Raw genomic sequence first — 10893 nt, 5'->3', positions numbered from 1 at the left:
AGTGTAGTGCAACTCTATGGAAATGACCCACCTTTGCATTTACTCTACCTTGTTTATGGTTGATCCCAGAAGGATGTTGTATCGCTGTTACTCAAGAATCAAAACCATGAATTAAATGAATTCCTAAAATGGTTAGGACGTTGGGAAAAAGTACTACGGTCCCTTTGGTTAGTGGTACAAAACCGTGGTAATGGGAATGATTTATAGTGTGAAATTTCATCAAAAGTTTCGTATTATTCCCATTGTAATGAAACTTTGATCACAAATTTTTTTTTTGTTTACAAATTTCCATACCACCTAATATCACGTCTCCTAATGGTAATGCATTGGAATGAATTTTATGAAGAAAATAAGATGATTGTAGTTGGACAAGGATGGTTATCAAGGTAGTCAAGAGATTTTTCAACTAAAATTAAACTAGTTTTTCATTCCCATTACCACCGTTTATTAATGCTTCTCAAACGGACAGTAAATGTACCATCAGTTCATCACCATGTTTATTTCATGTTTGTTAGTTGTTTTACTTAGTTGAAATGTCAATTTTTGTTGGTCAACTTGCTTCTTTAGTCACCAAACTCCTACTTTTGCCAAATCTACATGTTTTTCATTGATTTATACCAAACTCTAAGTTTTATTGGTTAAACTAAAATTTACATAAATAATAAGAATCAGGCATTAGAGCAATAACCTACATTTATCATACATGTTTTTTCATTCATTTTTTAAGTAGATTTAATCGCTTAAATATAGTGGTTTGATGATATTAAAATATTACTTTCTAACAATATTTTGTTTGTTAATATAGCAATTTAAATGGAATTTAGTGGTGGAGATAAATAATTTTTTTACAATGTTAATATCCCTAAAAATCCATCGAATATCTATCAAGTTTTATCTACTTTTTCAAGTCTGTATTTTATCCCTAAATTCAGTAGTGACTCATTTTTATTTATTGAAAGTCTTGCAGACAATAGAAAAACTTGTTTGCCTTTAATAGTCTTACAATGAGATTTTACTTATCAAGACTACATGCAAAATTCATCAATTCTTTTCACTTCACCAATGTTTGTCTAATATTCAAAACTCATTGATCTTTAAAACATATTGATTGAGAGTTGTCATCGTAAGACTAGAATTATTGACAATCTTTAAAACACCAATATGTCATTGATCTTATAAATAGAGAGGTTCGAACTCCCAATCATTGCTTGGTTGTTCCAAGGATGTTATAGCTTACAAATATTAATTCAGAACACTCCGAGTAAAAAAAAATTTCCCCACTAATCTTTCCCTATATATATTTTTTTACCACATTAAATTTTAAATGGAAATATATGTTAATCTAGTTTATTTTATTAATGAAAAAACAAAAAGTTTTGCTCACTACTTTCTCCATGCTCCTTTTTTTACTCTAATTCTTCTTTTTACTCTCTTAGTTTTTATTTTAAAAGTTTAATTTAGATGGTGAAACCTTTGTGATGATATTTCAAAATTTTCCACTCTCGTTTAGATAATTTTTTAGAAATATTTACAACTTTTTTTTAAATTTTTACTAGAAAAAATCTCACAAAAAAATTTTGCAGTCAAAAAAAATTCTACACGAATGGGAGTGGTCTAAAAGGATTAGTAAAATGAGAGAACATTTCCATGATGGCCCATTTGAAAGGTTAATGAGGAACCAGGAAGCTAGAAGAAACCCACAGGAAGATCCTACTATGGTCTATGGTGCTGTTAGGTACTAATCCCCTTACTCTTTACCCACCTACACTTTGAGATTGACAACCCAACTTCTTTGTTCAACTCTCCCATTTTTGTTACTTTCATTTAAAGGCAAGATCTTTTCTTTACATCTCAATTCTTATTTTATTTGTGATATATCATTTTGTCTCTCAAATACAAATTTTTTTCCTAATATATAAGACTACATAAATACTCACTGCTACCTTTCATGACCACCCCAATACTTCCTTCTTCAATCAGATCTTCCTACTTTCCTTCTAATTTCACCATTTTCATCAATTTTCTGAGGTGGGTTTAATTTTTCGAATTTTATTTTGGGTTTATTGTTGCTGATGTTGACTTTTCATTAATTTTCTCAAGTGGGTTTAATTTTTTCATTGTATTTCATTTTTTGAATTTTATTTTTGTTTTTTGTTGCTGATTTGCCTTTTCTTCATTTTTCTGAAATGGGTCTACTTTAATTTTTCGTGTACTTATTTTTGTTAGTTTCATTTTGGGCTTTTTGTTGTTAATTCTGCCCTTTTTGGTGGGCAGGTGTCAAAGTGAAGAATTTGATCAGTAAAAGGAATTGCCTAAGATGAGTGAAAGTAGAGGAGGTTTTCAGCTTGGAACTGTTGGGGCTTTGAGTCTCTCAGTTGTATCATCTGTTTCTATTGTCATTTGCAATAAAGCCCTTATTAGTTCTTTGGGTTTTAATTTTGGTAAGTATATCTTTTTTGTTGATTTTTGAGGTGGTTACTCTAAATTAATTATTTGTTTGATGAATTATTGCTTCTAATTTTTTTAATGTTAATTTGAGGATGGAAAAGTTAATGTATGTGATTATGTGAATTCCATGCCTGGATTCACCTGTTTTAAGATGAATTTATTCCTGCTGTGCACTTTAGTGTGTATACATTCATTATTTGGGTAAATGATCCTTTTACAATAATTCCTTGCTAGGATGAAAGTTTGATCAGGAGTGAAAAAAAAGAAATGATTTGGGTATTTAGCTTAAAAACATGGTTTGTCAATGTTAAGCAAATAGAATGAAATTATTGTGATTTGAAGCTAGGATTTTATTCTGTGAAATGTATTGCTTTTGGAACTTGATGAATCTAAACTGTTTTTCTCAAAACACAAGGTTCATTTCTTAAAATCTGGTGAATCTTTGTGGCTGGACATATGCCAACTTTATAGTTACCTTAGAAGATTGACCCGTAAATCCTCGTAGCATGGGCTACACTTCCACTCTTAATTAGATGGATTCTTTGAAGTGTATACCCTATGCACTACCACAAATGTGGGTATGGATACAAGGGCATTTCAGCTCACCCTTTACCATTATGATATGTACAACAAGTCTGCAACAAGTCGGCATTTTTATACACAACCACACAATGTCACCAGACTTTTAGCTCTACATGCATACTAAGGGATAAGGATTTATTAACTAATCATATGGTCTTATTCCCTCTCGAAAATTATATTTAACAAATTAGCTAGAATGTTTTGGGAATCCACATGCTTGTGATATCTTTGTGCGTAAGGTAAATGTGTTTAACCCTTTCAGGTTTCCATGTTCTGTTTTCGGTTTAAAAAATAAAAACTTAAAACCATAATGATAACAAACATACACTTAGGTTATTTTGCTTTATCCATTTTGCATCAATATCTCTCGATACCGCTTCAACATCCTATCATAGTGCTTCTTAGGTATCTAAGCATCTGATGGAATGCAGTCAAATGTTTAGTTTCTGGCCTTATGGGTGAATCTACCAAGTTTACTAACAATCTATGCAATATTGCGCTACTCTTCAAGTTTACTAATTACTTGAACATTTTCAATACATTTTACATCACTCTCTTGAGTTTTAAGATAGTGAGCACTAAGCATTAGAAGCATTCGGTGTTCTAAGTGGATTAACTTCAAAAGATCTAACATTATTAGTACAATTTTGTGAGGGTGAAGGAAACTATTGCCATTAGTTATTATAATCTGAATTCCTTGAAAGATATCAATCTCACTTGTGATCCTCATCGTAAATTATAAGTATGATAAAATTTTAAAATAGATTTGAACATATCATTAGCACATAAGAAGATAATTGCTCATTTTCAAGAATCTATTTTTGTGTAAGTGCCTACATCACCACCATTTGCACACATATCAAAATTAGTGATTGTATGATAAATGAACTGATATGCTATTCAATATTTTTCATTTTAATTAACAAGTACCTGGGGTAAGCCTTTCGTACATGAACGTGAGTGAGAAAACTTTTGTAAGGAATATATTCCATTGGCAATCGGCTAACATAAAAGGATTTTTAGGATGTTGCTTTATAGTTGTGTTCGTTTGTGTTTTGGCATAGAAACTAATCAATATGGAAAGATCACTTGGGAGTTTTCTTTTTCATGTGGTCTTTTGTACCCTTTTATTGGCACTAGACACAAGCATTTTATTAAATCTCGTATGCGATCACAGTGTTCGAACTATTTCTAGGTAAATGCCGATGGTACACGGCAAAAAGCCTCTATCTTATAACAAAACATATTAGCTTAAAAACATTCATGATGAGGTTGTTTGTGGTGGTGTGCTTGAGAATTAATACTTTGGTTCTAAGCTTTGGGAACTTGTGAACTTCTCACGCGCCCGTTTGGTTGGTAGCCTGTGGGCTGCTTCATTGGCATGAGTGCAAACACAAAACTCTTTATTCTTATGCTGATCTCTTTATCCCACATTGCTGCTAAGTTGTTGAAGTGTAAGATTAGTTGGGAAATGTTATTTTTTGAATCCCCTTTTATTATCTTTTCCAGGGATCTTGTTCCCTTTTTTTTTGACAAAGGATCAAAGTATACAACAATGTACTGAATTAGTGTAGCATTGTATGCACCTTTCTGTTTAATAACAGTTGAATATCTCTTAATTTATGTGCTCAAAAAATCCGGTGCTCTCTATTTCGGCTTCAACCAATCAAAATATTTTAACTCCACATGTGGTGCCCCTTAATTGCACTTGAAAGGTTGACCCTAATTGGAATTTTACACCCATGCTGCCAAAAAAACCTTTTTGCACAATGATCTTCTACATCACAACTTTAATTTATATCTCCAACGGCTTTGTCATTTTTGTAACAAAAACCCATGTGTGACTTAACTGGTTTCTTATGAAATGGTAAAGTAATTTACATGTTAACTTGAATAAAATCCAAAGCAAAGTGTCTGGAAAATATTTCCTTATATGATGTTCCTAGATAACATGATAACAATTTATTGTAGTCTTCACGGGTAGGAACTCCTTTTCTTAGCCGCTTTTATTTTAAACCGTTAGCAATAGCATCCATGGTATAGTATAGATAATGAAGATGTTATCGATGTGGATAAGGAGTATAAGGGCTGCATTGGAAGTGGCTGAAAGTCTACAAGGAACCAAATCTTGGTTGAGCTTTGGTTGAATGTGATATTACTTTGTGAAAGCCAAAATTTCCAATTCTAGTATGATAGTGCCGACCCCACATTGTTGGGAGTAAGGCTTTAGCATTTTTGCTGTATTATGATGCCATTTCACATGTTCTTTAGTGCTTTCTGGTGTGTATCTTGAACCGATAAATTTGTCTAGATGCTGAAACTGCCTGAGATTTTGTTTCCTCATATGATACTATTAAGCATGTACACTAACTATCGTCCGTTCTTGTTTATGTGCAGCTACTACATTGACGAGCTGGCATCTGCTTGTTACTTTTTGCTCTCTTCATGTAGCTTTGCAAATGAAATTTTTTGAGCACAAACCTTTTGAGCGTAAAGCTGTTTTGGGGTTTGGCATTCTGAATGGAATTTCCATTGGACTTCTAAATCTCAGTCTGGGCTTCAATTCTGTTGGTTTCTATCAGGTATGGAGCTTCTTAATATCTTGTCGTCTGTTGTACATCTCATTTGAGAATTATCCATGGATTATTAAGGTCATACTTGAGTCAATTTCACAGATGTTGTGATCAATAGAGTATAGGGTAAGGGAAGAAAGAAGATAAGAGTTTGAAAAATGCATTAATTAAGTTATGGCTTATTGCTTTGTGATTTTAATGCCTGCATGTAAATCTTTGAAACACCTATTTATTGTTCTTGGCTGTTCGTGTTCGTTGTGATTTTTATTATCCATATTGCGAGCTGTAATTCTTTTATCTATTTCTTAGAAACATAATCACTGAAAATGTTTAAATGCTATTATGCAGATGACAAAGCTTGCAATCATTCCTTGCACTGTTTTTCTAGAAACAGTATATTTTAAGAAGAAATTCAGGTTGGTTGAAAATAATCTGGGGTTTTAATTATTCACTGAAGCTTTTGAATTTGATGTGGCATTTCTATATTTTGACTTTCAGCTGTTATGAACGACAGAGAGTTTAGTTAATAAGTGATAAGACGTGTGATCTTTACTCAATTATGGGTTAGATTTAGCTTGAAATCTCTACTGCCTTTCTCTTTATCATTGGACCCCTTATTTCTGGTGCTGATTGTTGAACCACATGCTTAATATTAGATATTATTTCTGGATCTGTCAGCTATCAGAAGTCAAGAGATGGATCTGATGTCTTTATATAAAAAGAAACTTGAGCATGATGAACCTTGCCATTCGTCCGCATTATAAGACCAATTGTTTCGAAATCTTGAACATTTAGTCACAAGCGACCCCCCCCCCCCACACACACCTCTAGTAGAGCTGTTTGTTTGAATCCTTTTCATTCAAGTTCTTAAGCTCCTCATCTATAACTCTCCCGAATAATTTTTGAAGATGTCACTCAAGGATGACCTTTTGTCTTTTTCTTTGTTTGCTCAAATTTGAGATTATTTGTTTGACACGGATCAAACTCCACAATCTAGGATAGTTCCAACACAACATAACTTTTATAGCTCTCTCAACTTCTTCAATAGATCCTTCTACTTCTCTTCCTCAATATAAGATTTCGATATTCATGCGATTTGAATTCAAGGATAACACACGCACAAATGCATGATATAGTAACATTCTATAATTTTGTGAAAGGCTAAAATAATGCATTGTTTCAGTATTGATTTTGGATTGTAATTACCTTTTTTATCAGAAGCTTCCCCATCTAACCAATACTCAAATTTTTTGATAAGATTTTGTACGTATACTGGAAAAAGTTTATGCACTCTTATTGTACCTGTTTTAATTTCTCTAGAGTATGATGTCCTTGTTGTTGGTGTTGGTGTATCATGCTGCTCTGAAGCTTTCTACAATGTCTTTCATGCAGCCGGAGCATACAAAGTTCTCTTGCTGTCCTTCTTATAGGCGTGGGCATTGCAACTGTTACAGATCTGCAGCTCAATGCTCTGGGCTCTTTCTTATCTTTCCTTGCAGTGGTCACAACCTGTGTTGCACAGATTGTATCCTTTTTGAATTTTTGGAGTTGTGTTTAGTTTTTTGCTTTTGGTTGACGTTGGTTTCTATACATTACACTACAAACAATATGATGATCCTATCATCAATTTAAATAATGACTAATACTACTCCCTCACTTATACAGTAAATGAGCTCTACAATGGCAGTCTAACTGCCAATCTTGAACTCTTTCTTGCCCAATTAAACCACAATCATAAATGCTCTTGTGTGGAATAAATGCTGATATATCATGTTATCTCAAAATTTGAAGCAAGGAATAGCCAGAGGGGAGAGACGTGATTACATTATTTGACTAATTCATATCGTAGCTATGTTCCACGTTCCATGTTCCATGTAACAATGGTTACGAATCAGATCTAACTGCCATCCCTACTTGGGCTGGTATTTATTTGACTAATACTTGAAAATAGAGCAGGGCACAATTCGAATTATATTCTGTTGGAACAAATGATGTATGACATCTAATTTGAACGGCACCTTGAGCTTCCTTCGCTTTATTTCTCAGTTGAAAAAATTGAAAGTGTGCCAAAAACTTTGGGGTTCCTAGGTTTTTATGGACTGGGTGATACACCTTGTTTCCAAATGTGTGAACTTTTGTATTATCGAGAGGTGACTTTGTGGATATTGAGATGTTATGAATAAGCATGGTAGCAATAGTTAATAAATTTGTATTTATTAATGAATACTTAAATGTATTTTTGTGTATGCACTTTTGTTTTAGCTTTTAAGTCTTAACCAATCATTCCAGATGACAAATACCATCCAGAAGAAGTTTAAAGTATCATCAACTCAACTTTTGTACCAATCCAGTCCTATACAAGCAGCAACGCTGTTGATCTCTGGGCCATTTCTCGACAAGCTTTTGACAAATCAAAATGTTTTTGCTTTCAAATATACGTCTCAAGTAGTGGTGAGACTTAAAATGTTGCGTTTTCAGTTTACTCCTGCTGTTGGACTTTCTTTTCCATCTGAATTCTAAATATATGATTGATGAATCTTTTTATGTGCTGTACAGATGTTTATCATTCTTTCGTGTTTGATATCTGTCTCCGTAAATTTCAGTACTTTTCTCGTGATTGGAAAGACGTCTCCGGTCACTTATCAGGTGCTGGGACATCTGAAAACATGCCTTGTTTTGGCATTTGGCTACATCTTGCTTCATGATCCATTTAGCTGGAGGAATATTTTGGGAATTCTGATTGCCTTAATGGGAATGATTCTGTATTCCTACTATTGTACCCGAGAAGGTCAGAAGAAGGCCGTTGAAGTAGCACCATTGTCTCAGGTATGTATCTCAGAGAAATACATTTACTGGATTGTAGAGCTGATCTACTATGGCTTAAGTTTGGATGTTGGAGCCCTTTTTTTTTTCTTGAAACCATTTTTCGAAAAATTGATTGAAATGAGTTTTTTTTTTTAATAAAATTCCTAAAATAAGCTTTAGAAAATTTTAATTCCCAAAATAAATGTCTCCGTATCTGAGCCTAAGGTCAAGACTTGTTCGCTGTTATTAATAGCAAACAAGGAAAAAATATTTTACTACGACTTTGTTCGCTGTTACTAATAGCGAACAAAGGAAGACAATGTTATACCATTTGAAAGGGCAAAAAAATAAAGCAATTTTCTGTTCGCTGTTGATGACAGCGAACTAACATGTGTTAATTTTTTTGGTCCTTCCAAATGTTATGACATTGTCTTCCTTTTATTCACTGTTACTTTGTTACATAGAACAAAGGGTTTTGACTTTTTTTTACCAGTTTCTTTATTTGTTGTTAGTAACAGCAAATAAATACCTGAGCTTAGCTTCGACATTAAAACACTTATTTTGGAAATTGTTTGTGAAAATAATCTTATTTTTTCAAATTTTCCCTTTTTTCTACGACTGATATTCTTTTGGCCTGATAGCATGGGCTGAAACGACTTGCAATGTTTTGAATCTTGCTAGGTCGACAGGCATGCAAAATAGACTCATCCCAAATTCAAATGACTTCAAATTTAGCTTTGCAATAATGCCACCGTCTTTGTGAACATAAGATCGGATCTTGGCTGATTTTTTGACAGAACCCAAACCCATACCCGAATGCATATCTCTAGCTAGGCCCTTGATTAGCTTTGCGGAAATGGTTACTGCATACGATTTATGAGTAATCTTGTATCATTTCACCAACATAACTTTTTAAATGACAATTTGTTTATAATTACAGGTCATGGGAGATGAATCCGATCCTTTAATTAAACTTGAAAATGGATCCAAAGTGTCTACCTGATGTGAACTTACCGGAAACACTTCTAAGGAACTCTAACATAGTGTTTCATTGTTCGTTGGGTTGCTCGATTTTATCAGCCAGTATTCAGCACAGCGACAACTGTTTTTGTGAAGAATACTAGTAGAGTGAGTTGGAATTCTCATATAATTGTTATCATCTGGTAGATCAACAGGTGAATGGGTATGGGCTGGTATTTTGGGAGCTTTCAGCAATTGCTTGGCAGTTATTTGTGGAATTTGAAGAACTGCCCCTTCATTATCACCACTTTTTGTCTTATAGTAGTTTTGTTATGCCAATAGATCATCATTAATTTGTTCTTAATATAGTGCAAATGTTATTATAGATTTTATAAATAAGATCCTGATTAAAGATCTTGATGCCTTTAGCTTTAAATGATGGCTTAATTATTTGTTAAATTGTGAAGTTCAGGTAAGAGTTAGCTTAAACAGAAATACAAATGTTGAAACATTTGTAACCATAAAGAAAAAAGTTGTAAACATTTGTAACATCATAAATTCTTATGAGATCTCGGATTGGGCCGGTTTATTATATATTTTTTAAAATTTTGTAAGTAGGTATTAAGAATAATGTAAGTAGACATTTAAAATATTGAAAATAGGCATTAAGGATAATGTAAGTAGGCATTCAGAATACGGTAAGTAGACATTAATCTTTAATGGGCTGGTTTGAGATGTCTCTCAAGAGACGAAAATTTGAATAAAATAAGATAATTTAACAACTTAATTCCAAAAATAAGCTTCGTGAAAACTTAATTTCCAAAATAAGCGTCCGTACATCCAAACCTAGCCTCGGTTTAAATCGCTGTTACTAACAGCGAAAGACCAAAAAAAATAAATAAAAGGGATCAGTCGCTGTTACTAACAGCAACTGATCCCTTTTATTTTTTCCAGCCTGTTTCTTCGTCATTTCAATTCACGCGTTTTTGTTTTCTCATTCTACCTACGAGATCTTCCTCTTCTTTCCACCATTAAAATCAACTTCAATCCTTCAACTAAACTCATCAAATTTCAAGTTTGTACCACTAATTAGTTTTGTCATCTTCCTATATCGACCTAAGGTACTTTTTTTTGTGTTTTTCTTTTCCATTTTCGAAAAATTAGGGTTTAATGAATTTTAATCAACTTTCACGTTAATGTAGGTTCATAAATTTGCAATTTACTAATTCTTGTTGATCTACAGCTTATTGAGGTACGTTTTTATTTTAATGTTTTTTATTTGGTGTTGATTTTAAAATGTATGTCATGTATTATCACACGTCTATTATGAATGAAATGATGTTAGTACTCAAACTTTTCGGCGATGAATCATTCTGTCAAGAATGCAATATGAATTTAATCAAAAACAAACAGGCAATCATAATCAAACAGGAAACATGCTATCGAAAATTCAACACAATTTCATTCAAGTTCAACAAATCCATATCAAATTACATAGTTCATTCGTTAAGTTAAACTACCGTCG

The 10893-nt window shown here is 32.9% G+C and overlaps 1 protein-coding gene across 4 annotated transcripts; it reads left to right on the top strand.

Annotated features, from left to right (window-relative positions):
• The first annotated feature begins 1647 nt into the window (after window positions 1-1647).
• On the top strand, window positions 1648-9782 carry LOC130801389 (UDP-xylose transporter 3-like). 4 transcript variants are annotated; one of them, XM_057665232.1, is made up of 9 exons: window positions 1813-1830; window positions 1981-2028; window positions 2275-2441; window positions 5428-5612; window positions 5952-6019; window positions 6996-7128; window positions 7893-8054; window positions 8160-8429; window positions 9349-9782. In XM_057665232.1, exons 3-9 carry the CDS (start codon window positions 2318-2320, stop codon window positions 9409-9411), a joined length of 1005 nt encoding a protein of 334 aa, XP_057521215.1. In that variant the 5' UTR covers window positions 1813-1830; window positions 1981-2028; window positions 2275-2317; the 3' UTR covers window positions 9412-9782. The 4 variants fall into 4 exon arrangements, with proteins under 4 accessions (XP_057521214.1, XP_057521213.1, XP_057521216.1 ...); XM_057665231.1 differs by having other exon boundaries at window positions 1648-2028; XM_057665230.1 differs by lacking the exons at window positions 1813-1830; window positions 1981-2028 and adding an exon at window positions 1654-1735.
• Window positions 9783-10893: the final 1111 nt, after the last annotated feature.

The sequence above is a fragment of the Amaranthus tricolor genome, chromosome 15 (genome assembly GCF_026212465.1).
Source record: "Amaranthus tricolor cultivar Red isolate AtriRed21 chromosome 15, ASM2621246v1, whole genome shotgun sequence".
NCBI classification, from domain to species: domain Eukaryota; kingdom Viridiplantae; phylum Streptophyta; class Magnoliopsida; order Caryophyllales; family Amaranthaceae; genus Amaranthus; species Amaranthus tricolor.
Note: the sequence above shows the minus strand (reverse complement) of the source record. Positions and strands in the feature narration are given on the sequence as shown.

Bases quoted from the DNA above. Each gene is read 5' to 3' on its own strand.
- LOC130801389 (XM_057665231.1), top strand. From the start codon at position 2,318: ATGAGTGAAAGTAGAGGAGGTTTTCAGCTTGGAACTGTTGGGGCTTTG. The intron at 7,129-7,892 runs GTATCCTTTTTG...CAATCATTCCAG, and splicing joins CAACCTGTGTTGCACAGATT to ATGACAAATACCATCCAGAA. The intron at 8,430-9,348 runs GTATGTATCTCA...TTATAATTACAG, and splicing joins AAGTAGCACCATTGTCTCAG to GTCATGGGAGATGAATCCGA.